The 26,337-nt window shown below is 34.5% G+C and overlaps 3 protein-coding genes across 4 annotated transcripts; 2 read left to right on the top strand and 1 right to left on the bottom strand.

The window, feature by feature from the left end:
• Window positions 1-12: 12 nt before the first annotated feature.
• On the top strand, window positions 13-3,153 carry LOC136813281 (protein downstream neighbor of Son-like). Its single transcript, XM_067069793.1, has 3 exons — window positions 13-900; window positions 1,280-1,722; window positions 2,257-3,153. The coding sequence occupies exons 1-3, from the start codon at window positions 39-41 to the stop codon at window positions 2,557-2,559; spliced, it is 1,608 nt and encodes a 535-aa protein (XP_066925894.1). The 5' UTR covers window positions 13-38; the 3' UTR covers window positions 2,560-3,153.
• A 2,328-nt stretch (window positions 3,154-5,481) lies between these two features.
• LOC136813280 (septin-11-like) lies at window positions 5,482-25,295 on the bottom strand. The gene is made up of 14 exons (XM_067069792.1): window positions 25,147-25,295; window positions 19,883-19,997; window positions 19,647-19,706; window positions 19,429-19,482; window positions 19,140-19,221; window positions 9,062-9,202; window positions 8,561-8,606; window positions 8,376-8,447; window positions 8,043-8,132; window positions 7,544-7,640; window positions 7,191-7,344; window positions 6,897-7,029; window positions 6,485-6,562; window positions 5,482-6,250 (listed from the first exon to the last, which is right to left on the bottom strand). Exons 1-14 carry the CDS (start codon window positions 25,177-25,179, stop codon window positions 6,152-6,154), a joined length of 1,254 nt encoding a protein of 417 aa, XP_066925893.1. The 5' UTR covers window positions 25,180-25,295; the 3' UTR covers window positions 5,482-6,151.
• LOC136813279 (uncharacterized) lies at window positions 10,370-15,576 on the top strand. Of its 2 annotated transcripts, XM_067069790.1 has the most exons (4): window positions 10,408-10,545; window positions 10,741-10,824; window positions 13,800-15,002; window positions 15,432-15,576. In XM_067069790.1, exons 1-4 carry the CDS (start codon window positions 10,491-10,493, stop codon window positions 15,500-15,502), a joined length of 1,413 nt encoding a protein of 470 aa, XP_066925891.1. In that variant the 5' UTR covers window positions 10,408-10,490; the 3' UTR covers window positions 15,503-15,576. The 2 variants fall into 2 exon arrangements, with proteins under 2 accessions (XP_066925892.1, XP_066925891.1); XM_067069791.1 differs by lacking the exon at window positions 15,432-15,576 and having other exon boundaries at window positions 10,370-10,545; window positions 13,800-15,174.
• Window positions 25,296-26,337: the final 1,042 nt, after the last annotated feature.

Below are 26,337 nucleotides of genomic sequence, written 5' to 3'. Positions count from 1 at the left end.
TTATTTTTCTATACCTCTTCTTGTCTCTAGAACTAATAATGAATACTTATAATGGACGATTGATATTGAAAGTTAAAAAGAGAAGAAGCTCTTTGCCTTTACCTGGCAAGAAGGTTTGTGCTGAAAAAGAAAATCAATGTGTCACATCTCAACCAAAATCATTAAAGCGACCAAATCCATTTTCAAAAACCAAGACAGATTGTGAATCCAAAGATAAATGCAAGAAATTCATCAATTATGATACCAAAGATATTCATCAAAGCAATTTATTAACGGATTTATCAAATCTATCGCAGGACAAGAGAGAACTTCGATTGAGTGACTCCAAAGAACCATCCTATGAACTTAAAGATGTTATAAAGGAGAAAAAAGACGAAGTCACTGAAGATGCAAATAGTGAAAATGTGATCTACGAAAGTTCACAAGTACCTTTTAACTGGATGTTGAAACAGAAATTGAAATTCTTTTCTAAGAAACCTTTTCTTTATGACATTAAATCATCACATGAACCAAAAGCTATTCATAACTTTACAAGTAGTTCCGACCAACCTGATGAACCATTACTGAATCAACATTTGTACAATTGGATACATCCATCTTTACCTGGCATACCAAACTACCCTTTGAAAACAACAGTGCTGGGAGGCTCGTCAAAAGAAGAGAAAAACTGTATAAACCTTTTTGCAAATAATATGGAACTTCGTGATATTATAATGAAGGAATGGAGAAAGAGTTTTCAATCATTATATAACATGTTAAAGACATCATATTGTCCTTACTTTTATATTTGTGGTCATCAATTCTCAGTGTTGTTCAAATCATCTAGTGTTGGACATGATGGAATGTGTGCAGTGCTAGGACCAACCACTAAAGGATTGAGAGATTTGCTTTCTCAAGAAGGTTTGTCTAAATTGCTTATTTTTGGAGGATTTCGACGTGATTGTAGACTGATGCTGATAAATTTCAGCTTGTAGGTCCCTTTTTTAATCTGGAGGGGTTGTAACCATGCCCTCTAGCTCTACGTATTTTCGAGGAGGTTACTTGTATTCCAGACGTTTTCTCCAACTTAAAAATCAAGCTATTTTTGATAAGTTTCATTCGCAATTTTAGAGCAAAATAAGGGAGTCCTCTTTTTACAGCTGAAAATACTTTAAAAATTTGATAAACGGGGTTGGAAACTATCCGAAAATTGAGGGGGGAGTTTATAAGAACATTAGTGAGAGTATCTATTCAAATTTGAAAACCTTTGTTTTTACGTTTCAAATTCTCCATCTCATAGGTTTGAATTTCGATTTTATTTACACACGTGACGAAGAAAGTGTGGATGAAATCGAATATGGATTTGAAGATGAAGCCAAACAAAACAAAGAATCATCAGATAAAGCCCCATCTTCACTAAACACAAGTTGTGATGAAGATTTCTTTGATAGTATTGGGTTGAGTCAAAAAGAACATTTCCCTCAGATGGAGCAACAACAACGTCGAGCTTTGCGTTCCAAATTGAATTCACTTGACAGTCGACCTGAGTCAACAGTACGAATTAAGAATTGTAATGGTTTATTCAACTTCCTCTTAAATGCAAATTTCCTGTGTGCAGCATCTGGACCTATGACTGGAGTTCCGCCAACTCTGTTGTCGCCAGAGCCTTTTGAAAGTGCCACACTGAACAAATTGAAAGCTAACATTCCACCAAAACAAACCAAGAAAGTCAACAGTAATACGGTATGTGATGTTTTGACATTGAGAGACCATTTTTTGCTATTTTTAGTTTTTAGCACTGTTTAAAGCACAAATTTTGGTCTTGGTCAGGTGAAAAAGAGACATTACCGAATCCGGTCTAATTTGTTTTGTAAAGTCCATCTTTCCCCTGAGAAGGTAATTTGTTAGATACACAATAGGTTGTAAATTAGATTTTCTAGTTCTCCTTTTTGTATTCTCAATTTCAAAATTCTTTGAGCGAAGTACTAACTAAAAAGTTTACAATATATCTATTTCAAATGATCACCATAGGCGACCATGAATAGTCTCGTTGCTTTGTCTTAATTGATATGCACCATTTTTCTAAGAATTTTCAAAATCTTCTACTATCTCTTGAAATATCTCATCTTCTAAATATATCATTTAATCAAAAGAAAATTTCGAAAGATTTTCTAGTGGTGCATATCTAAGGTTTCGCAAGCGACGACAGGTTTCATTTGTCCTTTACAATGTCAGCCAGGGATAGTATTGAAATGAGCAATCACTTTGATATTTTAGGTATATACTGTCGACATCAACGGTACCATGTTACCATGCCAATTTTATCATATCTCGAAGATACTGACTCAGCATAATGACGTCAACATTCAATGTAAGTCTTTCGAATCATTGAATTGTTTATCTGGTCCCATCTTTGGGGACAATCTGATGACGTCGTCAACAAATGGACTGGACCAAATTGAGAATTGCAAAAATAATTTGTCTCATGATTTACAATCATTTTTCAATCAAAAGCCTCTGCGTGTGAAAGACAGTTCTGAAATTTCTTTTGTTGATGGTATTTTTAAAATCTCTAATTAGTTCTTTTGATAATGAATAATTTTTTCACAAATTAAATTTGCTCACGAATAAAGATTCCTTTGGTTTGCCTGGTTGCAACTTTTCCGCCTTTAGACGAAAATTCAAATAAATTTTGGTAAAAATGCTCATTTTATCTGAGCTTTTATATAACGAAGAGCCTTATCTATTTTAATTGGAGAGAACTCTGACCTATTTAGTCTTTAGATACTCAGTAACGAGATTAACACAATACACTTGGAAACATCTTTTCAACTATATACTTACTTATTACTTTTCGAAACATTCTAGAAGGTTCACTAATCGTTAATTTTTATAAAATGAATTTTTTGCTTAGCAAATTAGCTTGTAACCTGAACTAAAAATAAAAACACTTTTAACATTGTTATTTATAGATCAATATTTAAAAGATTTTCTGTTCTTCATTTGAGTTTAATTTTCTTTCGATATTGTAACTAAAGAATCTTTTTGCCTGTTTCTTCGTTTTTTAATAAATCTTAATTTTAGTATATTTTTTGGATGATTAACAATATAAATTTTATGAATGTAAATAACGAACTTAGAATGAGTAGAAAATAAAGTTGTTTTGAGAAATTTAATTTCACTGAATAAGAATTTAACTTTGTCCTTCCAATTGCTTAAAAGCTTCATGAATAAGCTTCATGGATTGGCTTATTTGTGACACAGTAAACTTGGTATGAACAAAAACGCTGTACTATGTTGACCTGGAATGACTAAGTTGGCTTATATTTGACACAGCCAACTCGGTATGGTCAAAAACGCTGTACCATATTGACTTAAGTGACTAGATTGGCTTATTTGTAACACAGTCAACTTGGTATGTATAAAAACGCTGTACCATGTTGAACTAAGTGACTAGATTGGCTTAATTGTGACAGTCCAGCGAAGTGTGTCTGTGAATTCGAGGTCGTCCCACTATCCACTAAAAGTCTCCCACTATTAAGGATACCATTTTTGTTTTCTTTTAGCCGTACCATGTTGGTCGAAAGTATACCAAGTTGACCGAAGAAAATTTTTATCGAAAACAGTCAACTTGGTACGGCAAAACGCACGGGATGGAACAGTAACCTGACCAATCAGTACCAAAAAATGAGCCTGCATAATGTTCATAAACCGTTATGCTTAAGATTATATAACGGGGGTGATTCGGGCCTGCCTCGTTGAACTCTAGTTGATATATTGAAGATGTCAGTAGGAATTTCTGTGTCTTTTCTTCAGCATTTGAAAACCTCTGTACAATGTTCTCTCTTGTTGTACTGAAAATTGACGTCATTTCAAAATGCCCCAAAAAAGGTCAAACATTTTTGAATCAACTGCAGATTTTTTTTTTGTTATTCCTTACTTCAATAAGGAACTTTGCTTTGTGCCAAATTAGCTTTCTCTGAATATTATTCTGTGGATACAAACTGTAAGAATTTCATCGCGCATGTCTCAATCACATTAATATCCAAAGAATCGAAGATGGAAAGCACACATATCCCCGCGTGTTAAGCTCAGTAGATTGTATAATTTATAACTGAGACTTGCAAATCAAGTGACCTTTGAAAGAAATCTTCTCTCCGACTCCCAAATGTATAACATTAATTACAAAGTCATTAATAAGTTTTCAATTCTCTAAAGTTTACTTTATTTAAAGGTTTGGTTTTTACATAACTCAGCAGGTAAGTGGGGGGCGTACGAGGGTCCTGGACACCGAAATACCGACAGTTTTTTACAAAATTACCGCCATACCGACACATTTTTTACGAAATACCGACACTGACATTTTTTTCAAATTTTCCGTCACCGAAAAGCATCTCAATCACCGAAAAACCGTCACATTTTTTGTTAATCACCGAAATACCGACGCAAAAAAAGGTCAATACCGACACACCGACAAACTGGTACGCCCCCCCCCCCCCAGGTAAGTTATGGCATGTCTCAAAAACCTGAAAATTACCATAATTTTTGAAGGCCATTAGCCGGCAGAAAATGAGGAAACCAATGATTTGCTATGAAGGATACCATGATAAAGTTTCGCTGTAGGGGTGTTACCTTATTGTTTACGCCCTTATTTTGGCGAAAAACCATAAAAACCAAAAAGTGCTGACGTCAGCAAAACTTGTTTTTTAAATATCTCCAGTTTGGCTAATGGTAGAAACATGAAATTTGGACCCATGTTGAATATCATTAAAAGAATCATTTTTCAAAAAAAAATTTCAAAATTTTGCTGTCGTCAGCAGAAATCAGAAAAATACGAAATTTTGCAAAAAAGTGCTAATGTCAGCAAAATTTCAAAATTTTCTTTGTGCAAATTGCTTCACATCCGTGTCAATTCCATGTGAAAAAAAGCTTGTAAATCAAAATTGATGAGTAAGCAAACAATATCACTCATATTTAAAAACAAAACCTTTAATACACGTATTTCCTATTAGCGGATTCATGTAAAAAAGTCACGAAAAACGTCGAGAAAGTCTCTGATTGGCTCAAATATTGCATATACAAGCATTTTTTTCAAAATGTGCAGAGTATGAGGTAATCTTTGCATGCCTCCGCCAATTAAAAGTTTGTTTACTCGACGTTTTTTCGTGACTTTTGCATGAATCTGCTAATAGGAAATAGGTGTATTGGAAAATATAGCCTGATATTTTTCCGAAGAAGATTCACTAGAAATAACGTGTCAGAATATGTTATAGCATATGGCACTTCTGGGTATCTTAGCGTTTAGAAGAATTTAAAGTTCGGGCAAGAATGATATTTTAAGTTCATGAGTCTCTACTTTCCAACCCTAGGGTAAAAACTACTTACGGTTTTATGGTGCCATAATTGTAGCTCGGAAATCTAAGTTTCCGATTGGTTTTCTCCTATTCACAATCCATATTGGTTCAATAGGTTTGCAGAAAAGAAAATGAGGCTGAAAGAAGGTTAAGCTTTTAAAAGTATATATTTAAATAAAATTTTAACATGTATTTTTGACAAGAGAAAATCAAGTTGGTAGTCTACAAAAGTAAAATAAAATGAAAACGAAAAACAAATGCACAAAGGAAAAATTGATACAAAAATTTGATAGGAAACTAAATATAGAATATATTTCTACAAAATTTATTAGTTTAAAAATGATGTTGCTCATAATGTGTGACAGGGAAATTTCTTTCACGGACACTTTCCTTAGAAGTGCTCCCCGTATCATTGATGTGTTAGAATTGGAAAAGAAATGACCTCTGCACTTAATAAATGTAAGTGACCTCTCCTCAAAGCAACCCGCCTATTTTTCAAAATATTACAATGTTCTCTCTAAACTTTTATACACGAAAATTTTCTTTAAAATGATAATAATATAATAATATAAGATTTAAGTACAATATAAAAATGTTGCAGCTCTTGTAGTTTTTAGTGGAAATAATTTTCCTTGCTGGAGAGAATTTGTTTCAAAAGTTTTGATTCAATGTCAACAGCATTATTTTGTGTGGTGAAAACCAGTCCGTCCCGGAATACAATTCATAAATAAAGGATGGCTCGCACCCGCATGTTCGAATGACAGATTCGAACAAAAACCAAAAACAATTTTCAAATGATTGATCTTTTTGGCGGATTCTTATTTCTTTTGATGTTTCTTGCCCTTCACGTTGGCTTGATCAGCAGCGTACTGTGCCGCTTCTTGTTTTCGTTGGTTGAACAATGCCATGTCTTCTTCCTGGTTAAAGAGATAAGAGGGAGGGGTCAGGTAAGAGTTTGACAGAGGAATCGAGAGGAATTGAGAAGACAAAGAATTCTATTCATGCTAGTGTCATCTTCCTTGGTACAGTTTAATAAATAGGACGATTCGACCATTGATTTCAGATCATTCGAAGGGTTCTTTTTATTGAAACTTCAGTGCTCCACATAGAGAATAAAGAAGAGGTCGAAAGGAGTGCAGTTAATCTCTTACCAGTTGTTTTCTTAGAGCTTCAACGGCCTTCTTTTCTTCTGATTGTCGTTTCTTCTTCTCTTCAAATTGTGCTTGCAACTGGAATTGAAAAGAATTAACGGAAACTTTATATAAGTGGAGAAAACCAGGGAAAGGAGTGGCGCCCTCTCCTACCTTCGGGTAGACAGCTATACGCAAAGGGAGCATTCGGGTCGCCTTCGACTGCGGTCGCAAACTTACTTATTTATATAAGATAAATATAAGTAAAATTAAGGGATATGATTCGAAAAATGACTTAAATATAAAGAAAGAAAGTTGCATCATGCTAAACCTCAAATGAGAATAACATCAAAAAAGCGCTTCTTGCATGAAATTGTAGAGGGTTTATTTCAAGAGCCACAAATGATAAAAAACCCTTCACTCGTTTCCATACCTCTTGCTCAGCTTTTTTGAGTTCATTTTCTTTATCCTTGACTTTTTGCACGAAAGTCTGTCTGATAGTTTCTTCTTTCTTTTGCAAGTTGGCCATGTATTGTTCTCGTTTGTTTTGATATGCTTCTTGGATACTGTCAAATGGAAAGAGCAATAATTAACGATTTCTCTCCCTGAAATTTCACCATTCACATTTAACGAAAAACCTAAGTTTCTAAGTAACGTAAATAAACGCCTACTTTGATTTCCGACAAAATATAAATTTATGATACTCTAATCCAAAGAAAACTCTTACCTATCTTCTCCGTCTTTGAATCCTTTTTGTTCCATTTTTTCTTTTCGATATAACTCGTAATGCCGTTCGTGTGTCTTTTCGATCAAGTCTTGCATGTTTGTTCGTAAAAGCATTTCTCGCAATTTCACGAAATCGCAGTGGTTTTCGTTCTCGACTGAAATTTAAGAAATCAAGTAGATAAAATAACGAATAGTAATATACCCCTGTTTAACGAAGCTTCAAACATTGCCCACATGCGGAAAATAAGTAGAAACTTCGAATCCCAATTTCCAACAACGAGAAAAAATATATGCATAGCAATTAAACTTAAAAAAATGACCAACATCGAGTGTGTTTAGTATGTGAACACTTACCAAGGACGGTACCCCATGGATATTGACGAGCACGGAATCGTTCACCACCCATCACAACTTCATCGCGACTTCCCACAACTGCAAATGGTAAGTGGTTCTACAATGAGAAGAAATCAAAAATAAATCTAAGCTCGTTAACTTATCCATATAAATCGTCGACAAAATGAGACGAAAAAATCACTTCGGTGGTGGAATTTCTTAATGACAACTAATTTTAGCAGACGAATAATTCTTATAAATGATTTTCAAAATTTTGGAAATGTGAAAACTTCGGATATATGTACTCTTTACGAAAAAAAAAAAAACGGTAGAAACTCAAGTAAGCTCAATGATCGCTCCTTTTATTGGTGTTTTCTATACAAGCTAATACATAATTTACTCTGGAAACCCCATGTTGCTCACAAACCTTGAACTCTTAAAAGAATCAGACATTCGCTAAAATCTATAAACGAGCACTCGAATGTAACCAATGGCGATGTTAGGGTTGGTTAACACTTACATTCATTTGGGAATTAATTTCAGCGACAGTTTCATCATCAACAGGGAATTTGTAAATCTCAACACCGTTGCTCTCCAATTCATTCATAATCTGAAAAAAAAAAGGATTCAACATCAAATCACTAATGAATTACTAATAGAGGGGGCACAATTCGAGGACTTTCGGAGCTTTAAATGTTTAAAATGCTTAAAATAGCGGAATTGTAAGCTTTATTACACTTCCTATTATATGGGAAGCCGGATTGAGTCAAATAGTTTGAGACTAATGATCGGAATTTTGCGCTCAATTGTCAGGGTTGACATTTTCAGACATGGGCTTAGCCATAATACATACGGTCTGTTTGAAATCGGACAATTCGTTTTTGGAGATGGTGTCAGCTTTGGCAATAATGGGGATGATGTTGACCTGAGAGAAAAAATGGTGAAAATAAGAACAATTACAAATTTTAACCATAATATCTGTGTGGTATATTTTCTAAAGAAGAGGAAGTTTGAATGTTAGCTAAAGAAATAACATACTTTTTTATCCAATTTCTTCATACACACCAAATCCAACGATTTCAATCTAGAAAGAAAATAATGAAATAATATACATGGTAGAGTGTGGATCGATCATTGAAGTCTGTTCCAAAAAAAATTGGCCGTCTAAAAGTAATACTTCATTGCTATTTGAGAGGTGATTTTAAAATTGTTTAAAATTTTGTAAAAACTTGAAAATGAAAATGAAGAAGTATTGAATTCATAATCTTTTTAAGCTTCGAATTTCGCAGATTTCAAAAATATATGTATTGAGATTTTCACAGTTTTGTTAGTGCACAATGTACCCATTACCCATTTTTGACCATTTTTAGACTCCTTTAATTAGCAACCACTAACAAAGCTGCTTCTAGGTCTATGTTCCATTGAATATCGAGATTGGTAAGAGGCAATCGGCCATGGGGTCGTAGTCTTCTCACAACGAAAAAACCTTCGCAAATCAATATAAAGTTTTACCAAGGTAAGGATTTAATAGGAACTTACGAGTGACCAGTTGGTGCGATGAAGTATAAACAGGCATGGACACGAGTATCATGATACGTGTTGAGTGATCGTTTAATCTTCATCTCTTCTTGTAAGAATTGCTCATAGTTCGCATCGATATATTGGAGGATGGCGTTCGTGCTGACAAGAAGAAAAAACGAAATTTTCTTACGTATTCTATTGTATCTTCATAGCGGATTTGTCATCACATCGAGAACTTCGAATACTTTCTTGGTATCAGAAGACTTTATCGCAATAAAATTTATTTCTCAAGCGAGGTCGCGGCACACCTAGATCCTCACCTACCGGGATGGGAGCCGGACTAACTTCATTATGTCAATAAATGTCTACGAGTCTGAAATCATATTGAATATTTCTATTTGGGAAGAGGTTTGTTGGGCTCCAGACTTTTATTTCCAGGTTTATTGGAGAAATATTTATCTCATACCTTATCAGTAGAGAATTCATCAGTAAAAAGGGGAGAAAAAATCGCTTGGTAATGAAAGTTAGCACTAAGGGGGAGAAAGAAAAACCCAACCAGTGAACATCGTCACTCCATCCTCCCTATGTACCCCGTAAATGCACATAAGGAACCTGTAACAACTTTACTATCAACACGTTATAATTGGAAAAACTAGCTGTAATAAGTGGGAGAATGATTATAAAAAGGAAGGAATTAAAATAAAACAAGTTTGTAAGGAAGCAGAAGGAAGTAATAACAAGCTTTCTATTTATAACTATATTTCTCACTAGCCGTTGCGCACGCAACGTCCTTGAATTAAAGGAATGTATTGAAACTCTATCAGAGTAACAGATATAAAAGATAAGGGCAGAACAAATTGTAAAGGTAGAAATTTTAGTTAATCGAGGATAAATTAACAATTCCTTCCAGAAATATTTTCTATAGATTGAAATTTTAGGAGGGAACACAACTGCTTTTCTAGATCTTAATAAAATTCTATTTAATCATATAGGGTATACTGTAAGTTTCACCGATTCTTTGCTGCACTCTAAGTTTACGATTTTAGAAGCGAATTTCGTGTGTAACTTAGTATCCTCAGTTCGAGAATGCTTTTTCTCTTGATACTATTCAAGAATAAACTTTCAAATACGCTTCCTTGAACAAAAAAAAAAAGCCTTTCCAATCAATGAAATGTTAGTAGGGAAGTGAAGGAGGCAAATAAAAACTGAATTAAAAACAACTTAAGACTTCAGGCTACACTTTGGAGATAAAGCCACCCACATATCCCACCAAAACATGAGAGGTAACACCCTCAAAAAACATTTATGAACTCCCTTTATCTTTTTCATAAGTTCTAAAGTGCTTTGTCAGGTTCCTTGCCAAAACATATATAATGAAGGATTTGAGTTCCGAAAAATCATTCTCAAGTTGAACAAACAACAACAAGCAGAAAAAAAAATTTTCAAGATGAAGATGTTGAAAGCAGTATTTTTGGTGGCTTTTGTCGTTTACACAGTAAAAGGTTAGCGGATTCTATCATATATCTAATAGTGAATCTAAAACAGCACGAGTCGAATATAAGTTTACACCTTTGATGTTTAATAAACTTTAAAAAAGTTTCAAAATCAAGTATATTATGAGTGAAGGAATATAGGGGAAACAAAGTATTTATATAGTTAGAATAATTTATATTGAAAACTTTTTAATCGACTCACAGGTGAAAGCACATATTCAGAAGAAAAGAGGTATGGCATTGATGACATCAAACAAATAACAAATGATATTCAAGACATAAAAGAAGGTAAAATCAAGTCAACTGGCTTATCTAAATTCTCAACAAGTTTTTTTTACTAAACATTGAAGCTGGGAAAGACAAAGCCTTCTGACAAATCAGTCGAAAAAAGAAAAACCGAAAAAAGTCGATATCTAGCCACGAAATAGAAATAAGCTCTTACAGGGTGGCCACGCTTATTTTAGATGAAAAATCCAGCTTTTTTTGGTCAAAAACATCCTTTTTACCAGGTAATTTGAGCTCCTTCCCCAAAAAATCTGTACTTTTTTCCAGCTATAAGCGAGTGCAAAATTATTACCATTGGATACCCCTTAAAACCTACAAAAAATAGAGACACCCTCTATCTGAAAATTTAGGTGGGATTTTAGGCTGAAACTTTTTGTGTTGAAAGTACGCTGTCTATGGTTCCTACAAAATGGTTTTTCTCCAATAACTTTTTATATAATAGTCCTTTTGGTCTCAAATTTTGAGCAGTGATTCATATTCACTGCAAAGTAACTACAGTATATTGCCCCCAAAACGTAGGTCGTCATTAAAATGAGGATTCTGACCTGTAGATTTTTAGACGATTTTTATTTATTTTGAAAGAATGATGGTTATACTTAACAATTAGTAGGTTTTTGATGGTTTGAGATTCAAAATAACATATTGCGTCTGAAGGAAGTATTTCAACACCAAAATTAGATAATAATTGCCTATAACTCACTCTAGCTCCTTGGAGATTGAAAATAAGTTATGAAAATGGGGTATAGGAAACTTTCTACACCTAATACCTATCAGAAAATGCAGATACATCGGTGACTTTAGAAGATGAGTAAAAGATATAGCATCTTAAAGGTCAACCAGTGTTTTGAGGCCTTAGAATCAGCTTTGATAAAACCGAAAATTCTAAATTATGAGTAACATAAAAAAGTCTTGAAATTCCGTTCCTACCAATTTGACTTAATAGTTTATAACAAAAAACTAACATTATATATAAAATTTTTCGCTGAATCAGCAAAAACGGCAAATTCTGAATTTTTTTTTTCAAAATATAGGAGAAAAATACCTTTAAAGCTTTTTTTCACATGTACGTAAAATTTTACTTAGGACCTTGAAGAGTGGGGAATTGTCCTAAGCATACGTAGTGTTTTAAGGCCTTATGTAGAGTTTGCTTACGTTCAAAAAGTTTTGAACGGAAGGAAAAGTCACACGTAAGACCCTCTTATAGACAAAAACTCTACATAATGTCGGGGAAATTCCCAAAAGACAGCCTTACGAACGATTTTTCGTAAGGTCTAAAGTAAGATTTTAAGTACATGTGAAAAAAGCTTAAAGCTTAATATTTTCAGTTTCAGTTAATCTTTTTTTCTGAAATTTTCACAGCACATTCCATACACGAATGGAACCATTTTCAAAAGAAATTGGCTTTCAGAAACTTGATTAGGAAGTCGTTAAATCAAATTGTCTTTCTGAAAATTTCTGAATTTTCAGTTTGGACTTTGCATCATTGAAAATCTTGAAATATTTTATAAAAATTATAAATTTTACATTCATTGGGTCGTAAATTTAAGGGAAAACACAAATATGTTCATATTTTCTCCCCCACTGGGCTTAATAATTTGATTTCAACTACACCTACGTTTTGGGGGCCCCAAACCTGCGTTTTGACAACCAGGGATATACTGTAAAAATTTTATCAAACTAATTTATACCCAAAACCCTCTAAATCACATTTCCAAACTATGGTCAAAATTTTGTATTCATATCTTAAAGATAACTCGAGAAGTCGCTAAAATTGCAAACCTCGGTTTTGGGGCCATTAGAAAAAACCTACCTATCTTTAAGCGATTGAAAAATATTGTTGAAATTAAAAATTTTGAAAAAGAACTTCTGGGAAATAAAGTAGAGATGTTAAAGTTTTTCATGCAGCAAAGATTTTTGTAAAACGTCTTTTCCTCTAGATTTGAAAGAAAATTTAAATTTGATCGACGTTTTGGGGGCCACATACTGTAATGTTGCAATTAAATCATTGGGACCCAAATATTTTTAAGACTGTATGGTAGAATCAAAATACACTTTAAAACCTAAATTAGAATTTTGAGGGCCTTAGATTTCTCTGGGGTCTAACCATGAAAAAGAAAATAATTTTTTTCATACCTGTCTGTATAGGTACCAAAAAAGTATAGGTTTTATGACCTTAAATACAATTGTGTAATCTCGAGGTCCGAAAAACTTTACTTTTGAAGGGATTCTTGCTAAAATTTTGATAACTGCAAATCTTATAACGCAAAGTGTGAAATAAGTGAAATTCTCGAAATTAGGTTTTTTTATGATTATGAAAGTACATTTATAAGAGGTTGTAAAAAGGTGAACTGAACAATATTAAATTAAGTTTGGTGGCTAGTAGGTTTTAAGGGGTATCCACTGGTACTTCTAGATTTTCAATAGTCATTTCTTTCAAATCGATTATACAGATCTAAGCCAAAGGGTCCTCCAGGGTTCAGATACCCCCAGTAATTTTGGTACCCATAAATTTTTCAGAATTCTTAGAATTCTAAAGTAGTCCTCCAACCTGCTCCAACTTTGAGTTACTCCCTTGGTCAGCGAAATATATATTCTTCTCCTGGCTTGTTCTCCTTCACTGTGATTTAAACTACAGTGTACAAGAAGCAACCTGGGTGAAAAGAGAAAGGCAGACAAAGTCTTCTGAATGAAAAGATTCGATTCAAAATGGAAAATTGGGTTAGTCAAGAAAAACTATCGAAAACTATCAAAAAAACTTTTCCAGTTTTTTCAGCTTTTCTGTTTGAAAAATGTACCTATTTCCAGTTTTTCCAGCTAATTTTTTGAAAAAGGCCATTTTCCAGTTTTTCCAGGTTTTCCAGTTTTTCCAGCATGCGTGGCCACCCTGTCTTATAACTCAAGAGCTTACATCACTATTAGGAAATTCGATAATTACCACTAAAATTTTCATTAAAATAACATATCAACCTTTTCTGCAGATCCAATCCTTCCTGCACTCTTCGGTGCTGCATCCCTTGCACCATACGTTATCAAAGCTGGCAAAAAGATCTTCAGAGGAGATATGCCAATGAATCTCAAAGAATTAGTATACCAAGAAGATCCAATCCTTCCTGCACTCTTTGGCGCTGCATCCCTTGCACCATTCGTTATCAAAGCTGGCAAAAATATCTTCAGAGGAGATATGCCAAATAATCTCAAAGAATTAGTAGACCAAGAAGATCCAATCCTTCCTGCACTCTTCGGCGCTGCATCCCTTGCACCATTCGTTATCAAAGCTGGCAAAAAGATTTTCAGAGGAGACATGCCAAAGAATCTCAAAGAATTAGTAGACCAAGAAGATCCAATCCTTCCTGCACTCTTCGGCGCTGCATCCCTTGCACCATTCGTTATCAAAGCTGGCAAAAAGATTTTCAGAGGAGACATGCCAAAGAATCTCAAAGAATTAGTAGACCAAGAAGATCCAATCCTTCCTGCACTCTTCGGCGCTGCATCCCTTGCACCATATGTTATCAAAGCTGGCAAAAAGATCTTCAGAGGAGATATGCCAAAGAATCTCAAAGAATTAGTAGACCAAGAAGATCCAATCCTTCCTGCACTCTTCGGCGCTGCATCCCTTGCACCATATGTTATCAAAGCTGGCAAAAAGATCTTCAGAGGAGATATGCCAAAGAATCTCAAAGAATTAATAGATCAAGAAGATCCAATCCTTCCTGCACTTTTTGGCGCTGCATCCCTTGCACCATTCGTTATCAAAGCTGGCAAAAAGATTTTCAGAGGAGATATGCCAAAGAATCTCAAAGAATTAGTAGATCAAGAAGATCCAATCCTTCCTGCACTCTTTGGCGCTGCATCCCTTGCACCATACGTTATCAAAGCCGGAAAAAAGATTTTCAGAGGAGATATGCCAAAGAATCTCAAAGAATTAGTAGACCAAGAAGATCCAATCCTTCCTGTACTCTTTGGCGCTGCATCCCTTGCACCATACGTTATCAAAGCTGGCAAAAAGATTTTCAGCAGAGGAGATATGCCAAAGAATCTCAAAGAATTAGTAGACCAAGAAGATCCAATCCTTCCTGCACTCTTCGGCGCTGCATCCCTTGCACCATACGTTATCAAAGCTGGCAAAAAGATTTTCAGCAGAGGAGATATGCCAAAGAATCTCAAAGACGAAGAATTTGAAAGTGAGTATAAGTTTTTCAATCTACCCTTATTGGTATATATTTTCGCGTGTTACAAATTTTCGCGGGTACTTAATTTCGCGAGTTTTTTGGTCAATTTTCGCGAAATTTAATACTGTTTAAATTTTTCAAAATGACAAAATCGCGAAATTTAATACACGCGAAAATTTTCCAGAAGTCGGCAATCGCGAAATTTAATACACGCGAAACACGTTTTTTCGAAAAAATTTCGCGATTCGCGAAAATTTGTAACACGCGAAAATATATACCAATAAGGTACTCGCTTTTGTAAATAGAATGATCTGACAATTTGGGTTGAGATGAAAATGATCAAACAAGAACGACTTCATATTCGAGTTGGCAGGAACTACGAATATTATTATGTCTTTATCGATATTAAACAAAAGTTAAATTTCTCTATCATTTACTTAGGCCCCCTGTTCATCAGCCGACATACCACAAGACGAAGACGGACACGTCATGATTCCCCAAGAAAAAACTGAGCTCGAAATTGTATTGTAATGTTGAATAATTTTCAGGAGATGGATTAACGAAACAAGATCAACTTAAACTTGTATGGGAGAAAAATATTTCTTTGACCATTAAACTTAATTCGAATACTTCCAGTCTTGAATATACTTTGTATTTAGCACAGGCTTTTAATGGCGAAAATGTTATTTTAAACCTTCGAAAATTTCTTCCTTTGATGTCGACTCTTCACCGACCAATTCATTTATTTATCTTTAAGAGATTGTACTTTAAATAAAAGTTTTAGATTTTATATATTCTAATACTATGATACTAGCGCTGGTCGTAGTATCGTAAAATTTATCAACTTTTGTATGTATTTTGTAATTTTTGTGTTCTTAAAAATAAACAACATTGTCTTACCAGGAAAGTTTTGACTTTTTATCTTTTGTGCTATATCACTGAGTTTTATATAAACCCTGGAGACGGCATTTTAGGCTGCTCCTAAGACAAACCAAACAAGCTATGGCGGGAGTTTGTTTGTTTGTTTTCACTGCCACATGAGAAACATTTTCCTGGACCTGTGCTGTGAAGTGCAAACTTACAGCATTCTCATTGTTCTACTAGATTTTATCAGCACTCCTACACAAAAGAATTTTCCTTCCTTTTTCAAAGGCAAAGCGAAATTAATCTTTTCGTGAAAAATAGAAAATAAAATTTTTCATGCTGATCAATACCAGGTGCTTTAACGTTTTAAATATGATCCATCTTTAACATTTGAATAATTAAATGTTGGATTCAGCAATTATAACCTGCATCGGGGCCTTTTCAACCATGGATTTATAAAGGCCGAAGGGCTAGATAACGTACTTTGGCTGTAGGAAATCCTTCCTAGGTCACGTGACATTACAATAAAATTTCAGCGCTTGACCAATCAGAAGCTTCGCGGGTTTTTGAAAACAATAACAACAACATTTTTTGCGATATTCAATACTTTTGCCTGCGATGGCTTAAAGCACGACATCCCTTCGGGCTTTATAAATCTATGGGCTCGACCCCTCTGCATTCTTTGCGGAGATTTGAATTAGTTTGAAAACGGGACCTCCAAAATGGGGGTCGTTAGAGCCATAGTAGGCTTCATATTATCATCAAAGCTTTCAAGGTAAAGATTAAATAAAGTATTTGTACTAAAGTGTTTTATACGTTTTTTGCTTGCACCATCATACACCACTTATACTATTATATATTAATTAATATAAGTGAACATTAGTGTGTACGACGTTTCGAAGGTTGTCATTATCAAGTTGATTTCTTTTGTTTATGTATTGTATTAGAAAAGGCATAAATGGATTTAAAACTCTTTTTTTAAATTAATTATTTCTGAAACCATATTGCCCATGGAAACCAATTAAGATTTGTCGAAAAATTGTCAACTAAGCTGAACTAAGAGAACGATATATACTGAGCAATGTGTGTTGTACAACGACAATGGTAAAAATGACAAATTTCTCTTCGTTTTACTACATTTGCGTTTTAATTATCAATTGGAGTTTCAGTGAAGAAAGCACAAGTATTTTGGCACTATCAAGTTGTTCACAACATAGAAATGTTACCATCATTGTAAATGGCATCGATAAATATGATTTCAATATATTGACTACAGTATATTTACAAGAACTGTTGGCTAATGACCCGTCATGCTTCACTTTGAATATGTACTCGCCTTTAAATCAAGGTTTCGTACATCTGACTTTGGATATGATTGATCACCAGAATATCGAGACAAAGTTTTCATTTACCAACGTTGGCTATAATAAAGAACTAAGTGATTCGCGACTAAATTATTTTAATGATGTGCCTGAAAAGTTCATTATCAAAACTATTGATGATCTTTTAAGTAAATCGAGGAATGATGAATTAAATTCGAAAAATATTTTCTTATATTTGACCTACTCTACTGACGGCATCCGTGATAACCAGATATACGAAAACCTACAAGTGTTACAAAATGGAGGTGGATTTGATATTGTGATTTATTGCTGGTCAGGAAACTGTCCAATGGGGTGGAGCAGCTCTTGGATACCGGTACATAGAGTGGTTACAAGACCTAAAGACGACGATGGTCCTGTCAAATCTTTACTTAAAAATGTAGCCGATTTGATAAAGAACCCGGATTTTAATAGATATTCATTCTACCAATCGATTCCCTTGAAAAACTCTTTCTTCAACGCGACCTGTTTGAGGCATGTCAAACAGATTCACATCGCGTTACACAAAATGAACGAGTTGTTTCTACCGATGGCTTTTAAAATCGTAGGTGATGAAAACAAAAGAAGGCAAACGACTGGCTCTGCACCTCTGGAGCTCATTTTCTATGAATTCGTTGAAATGTTTACCTTCGATTGGTGGCTAACACTGAAGCACTTACAACCTCTATCGAAACATATCAAAGTGGAAAACTCTTGGTACCACCCATTCTATTACGGAGGTACGGCCAACCACAAAGAGAATCTATTTGTTTATGTTTTCAGTGAAGTAGATTACTTCGCCAATAAAAATGGTTTGTGCAATGACCGTGAAGAATTTATGAAGAAGCAACAGGTTTATGGGTTGGGAATAGATGAAAACAATCCAAAGAGGAAGGCCATCACCGATTGTAATAATAACGAAATCAAGAATACAATCTCTCCTGACGAGATTTTCGAATTTATGAACAAAGATTTTTGTAAATGAGGTTCACGGTGACAAGATCAAATATTACGGAGCGGAAGATGGAAAATGAATAAAATGATAACCGAGGCTCAGATTTCAATTATTTCAACTTTGAGTTGTAATGATTTAACATATAAATTCATATTTGATAGGAAAAACTAAACTGAAAATGAAAATCAATTACACTTTTTAAAACTTTGGATCTTCCCTAACTAAATCTTTGAAATTTTTACAAGATGCTGACAGCGTGGTCCACTAAAAGAAATTTTGACGAGCAATTATATATCAATATTAACTGAAGCCTCTTCCCTATTAACGACGTTGCTCTCTGAATAAGCTACTTCCTGGTTATTGCAGCCTGTGAACTTTACATCAATAGTAACCCAAGTAGACTGAAAAGTTGGGCTAAGAGAAGGAATACTTCGTTTACTCCTTTAACAAAATATTACTTTTTGAAATTGACGTTTTAAGAATATTTTTCCTATCCAGTGTTTCTCTTTGAAAGATTCTGAAGTTTCAATTTTTAGACATTTCCACAAAGATGACTTTCTAAATTTCATCTGTGTTAATTTTTCAAGCCAAACAATGTAAATACAATATCATTTTCACAAAATAAAATATCACATGCGATCCTATCCGGCGATACATCAAATCTAAATCTTGCCTGGTGTAACAAGAATGAAGTCCTTTTTTCTGCTATCAATTGAAACCCAATAATCTGCCTTTTTCAATCGTACATATAATTATATAATGTTAGTTCTTTAACAAGCCTAGTTACTATTATGCAGAGAATAAAAAATTGGCATAGCTTTGAAAATTTTTACATTGGTTAGATTTTCCAACAATTAACTACGCTTTATTTTGGATGGGCGATGCTAAGCGAGAGAAATTCTCAAGGAAGTTAAATATGACGAAGCTAATCAAGAATTAATCTAAGTGTTAATGGCTACAACAACATACCTGTCTTCTTTATTGATTTGATCTCCGTATCCAACAGTCTCAACAATGGTCAATTTTAATGAGACGTTTGATTCTTTAAGATCTACAAAAGAAGAGTATTTTTGTTAACCCTTTTGTTGACCTTTTGAAGATAATTGTTATTTATTTGTTAAGTCAAAAAATTAACTTTTTAATTTTTTTAGACAAATCAACTAAACTTTTGGCCAAAGATAATATTTTCAAAATTCAAGAAACATTTGGAATTGATGAATATAATATTTCTCCACTTATTTTATGACGAGTTACTTACCATATGTAACATGTGCAATTTCAACTGCTGGTGTACTGTGTTCGTGAGGTTGGCCTGAAGAAGAAATTGAATAAAAGAATAGTAAAAACGACATTATAATCATATTTATTGAAGAAAACCCAAAACGAAGAGTCGGGAGAGAAAGGCAGAGACATTCTTTCCCAAAACAGGTTTATATAGCTTCATTAAAAATGGGTCAAAATAAAAAAACTTTTTACCATCTAGCGTCCTTTTGAATAGCGAATCCATTAATGTTGATTTCCCTATACCTGTTTCACCTAAAGTGAAAAGAAAAGTTAATTTCATTATTACAAAAACATGACATTCAAATCTTTACACCAAGTTCAGTCAATAATCCTAATGAAATATACAAATTACAATAGAAATTTGTAATTCTTTGGTCTTTCACTTATTTACTAGGATATCAAAGTTAAAATAATAAAAGTTTAATTACCTATACATAATATATTGAAGGCGAAACCAGAGTTGACTGATTTGTTAACCAATTGATCAGGTAAACTGTCAAAACCAACATGACCTGTCAAGCGTAAACTTCTTCCATTTGGACCCTAAAATGGAAATAGACTCCTTAGTCAGATCTACAATGAAAAACACTTAAAAATTAATATAACAACATGATATCATACTGAATATTTTTAGATTACATTAGTTGATTGGTTTGGTTGTACATAGTTTTATATGTTGAACAATTATTAATTAGGTCACTACATAAATTTGTAGCACTTAACAAATTATATTCATACCACCTCAATGTCCCAATAATTGTGTTTCAAAGTTTTATAATAAAACTATTAATAATTTAACAGGCATTGAATTGATATTAACCTTTTTTTAAATACCTAGCTCTTGATCCTTTTTAAGAGGTTTGAGCACTGGAATTAATATATTATAGACTCGGCACTTGAGCACTTGCAGGCAATAAATTTATGTTTCTTATTGTGATATTTTATTGGTATTTATCCGATTAGGGTTGCTTGAAAAAAAACTTTCGAATTCTTTATTGCCATTTGATTGATAAGGGGAGAGGGGGTTACTTGTGAGTTAAACTTACTTAAAAGCTAACACCCCATCGACAGACTCAATTTTTTTATCTTAAAAACAACGCAACCAGATATGACGGGCCAAAGGGGACATAATGCTTTTTTTTAAAGGACACTATCTTCAGTCAGGACTTTTTAATTTATCAAGATTACGCTCGCAGTGTACCCTAACAGCAGTACTGTGCTAAATATTTTGGTTTTGCTTTCGATTTCAAGCAAAGGTCTTAGCAACAGGATGTGCGTACATAGCAGCAGGGCTGGGTAGAAATATATAAACATATAATTGAAAAAAAAACCCATCATGATCCTATATAGCGTTAAAAAATACCCCCTTTCTATGTTTAGTTTATTCTACCTTGCACAGTGATCTTAAAATCGGGATTATTTTGGTTAATTTCCTTTGTATCTACTTTAAGTAGTGCTCATAAAGAGATGAAGTTTGTTATATGAAGTCTCCTTATAGCAATGTGAAAGAAAGAGAAACAAGCAACATGCTGAATGGACCTACCTACTGATTAACATCAGATGAAAATAAGAAAAAAGTGACAATAATTGTACAAAAATTCAGAATGGAAAAATAAAGCTTGTGTGTTGAATAATGTAAAATGGTAAAAAGGAATGTCCCCAAATACGAAAATCACTTAAACCGTTCAGACCCAAAAAACCCTATTTTTAGGTAGTTTTTGGCCCAAATTTGCCCAAATATATTTTTTTTCGAAAATCGGGCTCCGTCACATTTTAGGCATTGTCATTTTGCATCATTGTGCAAAAAATCAGAAAAAAATTATGAGTCAACATTGAGAAAAGCTATATTTTCTTATTTGGTTAAAGGGAATTTCCCCCAAAATACGAAAATCCGTTTTTTAAAGCGAATAAGAATTTTCCGGGAAAAACCACTTCAGCCATTCTTTAGAGAATCTTGCCCTCCATCTTTGTACAAAAAATCAGAAAAAAGTAATGACAGGATTTTGCACAAAGTCCAAAAAAACCCTATTTTTAGGTAGTTTTTGGCCCAAATTTGCCCAAATAAATTTTTTCTCAAAAATCGGGCTCCGTCGCGTTCTGGGCATTGCCATTTTGCATCATTGTGCAAAAAATCAGAAAAAACTAATGAGCCAATCCTGAGAAAAGCTGGTAACAAAAGGACGGACGGACGGACGGACGAACGAACGAACGGACGGACGGACGGACGGACGGACGGACGGACGGACGGACGGACGAACGGACGGACAGACGGAGGGACATGGGTTAATTTATTGGGCACTTTTGTTTTCAAGAGATCCATCTATCCCGTCTGTGTCGTTTAATCAAAGATAGTGTCGTTTTATCAAAGATAGTGTTGTTTTATCAAAAATAATGTCGTTTTATCAAAGATAGTGTCGTTTTATCAAAGATGGTGTCGTTTTATCAAAGACAGTGTTGTTTTATCAAAGATGGTGTTGTTTTATCAAAGATAGTGTCGTTTTATCAAAGGAAGTACCGTGAAGTCGGGTAACTTGCATCAGTGAAGGGAAACTTGCATACCGTGAGTGGTCCTAAATCCGACAACCCTGCCTAAATGCAACCCCCCAAATAACTGTTATGAAAAAAAATTCTATGTTTACAAACATTCCCTCTCCAAGTTGAACAATAAACTATTGCAAGAACTCTCGAAAAACAACATCTAACAAGATGGCTATAATGTCAAGATATCAATTAATGTATTTTTCTGGATCAGTTCATTACTTTTTATGATACTGTTACTGCTGTTGTCATTTATTACCTTGTACATGCAGTTAGTCACACTAGGAAATCTAGCTTTCAGAAAAAACAACATCAGTCATCTACAGGATGTATTTGCAACAACAAGGATGAGAGTTAACTGAATCAAGTTGGCAAGACAATTAATTAAAACATGAAAGTTTGAAACAAAATAAAACGTGCAGCAGCCAAAATCAACCAACCAAAATTTGTTATTCAATTCCCGAGACAGCGCTTCCATTTTTAAGGCCTAGTTTATACACTAAAGTAAAAACAATTCCGCACATGTAAATGGGTCAGTGTTTGAGGTCCGGCAAAATTTCCCGGAAAAAGCCTATCCGGCAGTGCGCAGATCTAGGTGGGTTCCGTCTCCTCCGTAGATCTTTTTCTTTGGAAGTTGATCTTCAAATTAGTTCTCAAGGTTGGCTTGGCTCAAATTATTTCATCTATGGCTCAAATTTTAGGCAATTTCTCATAGTTTTTAAGAATGTTAATTTCATTTAAAAGCACCCGGTTATTTTTCCATGAATCCCTTTAGAAGTATAGCGCTTTCGCAGCATTAATCTTTGATACGCATTTTGGCGGGACGCTCTAGTGTGACTAACTGACATGAGGCAATAAACCAGACCCGATCAATCAAACTTGTCGAACCAATCGAACAATCGAACGAATCGAACTCCATCGAACGATTAAAGTTTGATTTAAAAAATTAATCGAGCTCTAAGATTTTTAACAAAATTGTGAGTGTTCGATTAAGTTTGATCAATGGGTTGCGGTTCGATCAGTTGGATAACCCAAAGTTTTGATTAGGTTCGATTAATTTTTTTAATCAAACTTTAATCGTTTGATGGAGTTCGATTAGTTGGATTGTTTGATTGGTTTGACAAGTTCGATTGATCGGGTCTGGAATAAAAAATTATGTTTTGTAAAAGATTTTTAAAGAAGCAACAGTGTAAAAATTCTCCCACCCAGTTTAGTTGACATTTTGGTATCTTCGTTGCGTCACAGCGAAAGGTCTGTTTTTATTTTAGTTTGTATCTTTGATAGACCCCATACATTTTGAAAATGATTTTGAAATTTCGACTGACCCCCCCCTACCATCGGACTTAGGCAGGGCTGTCGGATTTAGGACCACTCACGGTAGCAATCAAATGACTGACCAATCAAAGCAGCAAAATTTCAAAACAAATGAACTACGCGGTTCCTCTCTATTTCTATTTGGTTGAGTTGCAGGAGGCTTTGAGGCCTATTTTCACAACTATTGACGCTTTCAATGAGCGCCCCGTCAGCACCTTGGACTGACTACCCAATTCCCCTCACATGGCATGGGTTGACCTGGGCGAAGGTTCATTCACTTGCCAAGTGAACCGCTGCGAGTGGGAATTGAACCTCAGTCGCCTGTGCAGTAACCAAGGTCAATGACCACTATACCACAGCGCCTTCTCTACCATTTTTGTTTTGATTTAACTTTGTATTTTAATGATGACCAGCCAGGTCATTCATTTGAGGGCTATGCATGTTGGGTGAAGGCTTCTTCGTAAAAGCGAAAGACATGTATCTATTTTTCGGATCCGGCATGCAGGAATAGTGTCAGGACCTGCAGACGACCTGGTAGGGTTGGGTATGGGTGTGGTTTGGGTGTGGTTACGTATCAGATTGGCTAGGAATTTGGTTATTATCAGTTAGGGTTAGGGTTGGAGCTCGAAACAAGCACTCTTTTGTGATTTTCTCTAAATATAGTCTGGTCTGCAGTTTGTACAATATAAATAGCAGTATAGACCTAACTCTTCACACAAAAATTACGGGAAACGCATGTTTGGACTTTGTACCCTATGCTGCACTCAAGCACTTAAGCCAAAGTCCCGCAAAGGCGGGACAAAAATCAGTTTTTGAAGTTTGCAAAAAAACGCCACATAGAAGATCTTTCAAATTCAGTATGTGAATAGAGCAGTAAAAAATACAACTTTTCTATTTTTCATTTTTTTTGCAAAAGTTCTAGGAATGAAAATAAAGGGATAATGATAATTGAATACTATCCATTGATGACCCACGGCACTATCGTAAAGCTAGAATCGCTTCGCGTACTCTTCGCTTGAGAGAATGATTGACAGATTGAAATTTTTCACCCGCGCAGGAGTTCGCGGAGCGTACTCGGCTCAATCCTCGGAACGTGCTAAAAATGGTAGACTAAGCTGTGATAAATCATTTCGATGGAAGTTGTTGTAATGTTTACAAGGCTCCTGACAGAAAATTGTTTGTTTTATTGTCAATGATGACAGTGCGGTTATTAATTTTGTTAGATCTGACAAATTGATGTTTGTAAGTGCACTTTATAGTTTTGATTCCCATTGAAGAATCATGTTCTGGTTTTCATGTTATTAGATGCTGGTTTAGAGCTTTAGGTCTACACTGAATAGCCGTCAGAAACACTCTCTTGGCATGAATCCGTGACCGTGGCGCAGTGGTGGATAAGGCATTGGGTTTCAAAACATCGGAACTTTGCATTTAGTGGGTTCGAAACTCACCGGTGGCGATCTGTCGGTAAGTCATTCATTAAGTTAGAAAACATAGAAAATAAATCACATGGAACCAGAAAGTCAGAAAAACTACGAACAAGAGACTGGAAAGTACGAAATAAGTCCAGATCTGTCTTTCGTCTTTACGAAAAGAAGCCACGACCATGCATGTTAGCCTCCATTGATGCAAGTTACCCGATCTCACGGTATTTATTTGCGCTTTGGCACGCCATCATATAAACATAAGTTATTTGTGATCATTTAAATAGTAGTAAAACAGCCCTTTTTGGAGAAAAACACTACAAAAATTCCCCCTTTTGACTTGCCCTGCTTTTTAAAAATATGGCCTGAAATGTAAACCAAATTTGTATTTTGATGGGTCTTTTAGAATGGAAACTTACCAAGGTCCTGTGTGCATCAACTTCACCAGTCATTTTTTATAATTTGATAGTGCTAAAGTATAAAATTTAAATGTAAAATGAACAGCAAAAATTATAAACAATTATTTCGCTCGCTGTTGCCCTCCTACTCGGCCGCCCTGTTGTGGTTTGTTACTCGAGCATGCGCATCAAGACATTTTCGAAGAGTTCCAATGTTTACATGACCTCTATTGAGTTGTTGTAAAATCCGAAAAATTATTTGTCGAAAAAATATTATACATGTTTTTTTTAATAAGAACATCCAAAATTTTTGAAGCCTTCGGATGTTCTTAACTTTTTGAGCCTAAAAATGTCCTTGACATGTTCTTCTCTTATCATTTCAACCATTTTATGTGTGACTATTTTTACCATTTTCCTCCTAAGATAAGAAATCGGTTGTTTTAGAGTCCGGAAAAACCTTCTTAAAATGTTCTTAACTTGTTCTTAATGTCTTGGCCATCGGAGCCTTATGTTTTTCTATAGTTTATTCTTATAAAAAACGTGTACTGTTTTTTACACTGCTTTTCAACACCATCACGCTATCGTGCCAATTTTTTTTTGGCAAATTACTACATGCTACTTTAATGGGATAAATTTTCGCGGGGATTAATTTTCGCGGATTTCGCGGATTTGGGTGTCATCTGCGAAAATATGCCCCATTGGAAATTTGAAAAAGGCCCATCCGCGAAAATTAGTTTCCGCGAAAAATTTGATTTTTTTTTTGCAATCCGCGAAACTTCTATTTTTATCGTTTTTTATTTTTTTTTTACATGAGGGCACGCAAGAGGGTAATCCAACTGGCTTGAAATTAAACATTTAAAGGGATATGTAAGAAAAGGAGGGAAAACGGAAAACAAAAGAATTTATTATTTTCAATGATAAGAAAGAGTGAAAATAACGAAACAACAATTTTAAGTCATTTTATTTATCTCTCTTTTGCATCTTTTAACAAGTTAAAAAACTTCCTAATCTATCAAAATAGGCGCATCAGATGTCTTCGGGATAACAGATGGGTTTTCTGGTTTACTCGGACGCTTTGTTTTGGCAGCAGCATTTGCAAACAGTGTTCTTTGTAATATATATCTCCTCGCCCTATTCCAAAACACCCTCTTATTACATGAAAAAGAATTCTTAATTTTCCTGGAAAAATTTTATTTCAATGTTTTTGATTTT

Source organism: Clytia hemisphaerica, unplaced genomic scaffold, assembly GCF_902728285.1.
Source record: "Clytia hemisphaerica strain Z4C2 unplaced genomic scaffold, Clytia hemisphaerica genome assembly, whole genome shotgun sequence".
NCBI classification, from domain to species: Eukaryota; Metazoa; Cnidaria; class Hydrozoa; order Leptothecata; family Clytiidae; genus Clytia; species Clytia hemisphaerica.
Note: the sequence above shows the minus strand (reverse complement) of the source record. Positions and strands in the feature narration are given on the sequence as shown.

Coding starts and splice junctions, on each gene's coding strand:
- LOC136813281 (XM_067069793.1), top strand. CDS start 39: ATGAATACTTATAATGGACGATTGATATTGAAAGTTAAAAAGAGAAGA. Junction 901..1,279: donor AGATTTGCTTTCTCAAGAAG/GTTTGTCTAAAT, acceptor TCCATCTCATAG/GTTTGAATTTCGATTTTATT. Junction 1,723..2,256: donor AGAAAGTCAACAGTAATACG/GTATGTGATGTT, acceptor TTGATATTTTAG/GTATATACTGTCGACATCAA.
- LOC136813280 (XM_067069792.1), bottom strand. CDS start 25,179: ATGACTGGTGAAGTTGATGCACACAGGACCTTG. Junction 19,483..19,646: donor ATTCAAAAGGACGCTAGATG/GTAAAAAGTTTT, acceptor TTTCTTCTTCAG/GCCAACCTCACGAACACAGT. Junction 7,345..7,543: donor TCCATGGGGTACCGTCCTTG/GTAAGTGTTCAC, acceptor CTTAAATTTCAG/TCGAGAACGAAAACCACTGC.
- LOC136813279 (XM_067069791.1), top strand. CDS start 10,491: ATGAAGATGTTGAAAGCAGTATTTTTGGTGGCTTTTGTCGTTTACACA. Junction 10,546..10,740: donor TGTCGTTTACACAGTAAAAG/GTTAGCGGATTC, acceptor ATCGACTCACAG/GTGAAAGCACATATTCAGAA. Junction 10,825..13,799: donor TATTCAAGACATAAAAGAAG/GTAAAATCAAGT, acceptor CCTTTTCTGCAG/ATCCAATCCTTCCTGCACTC.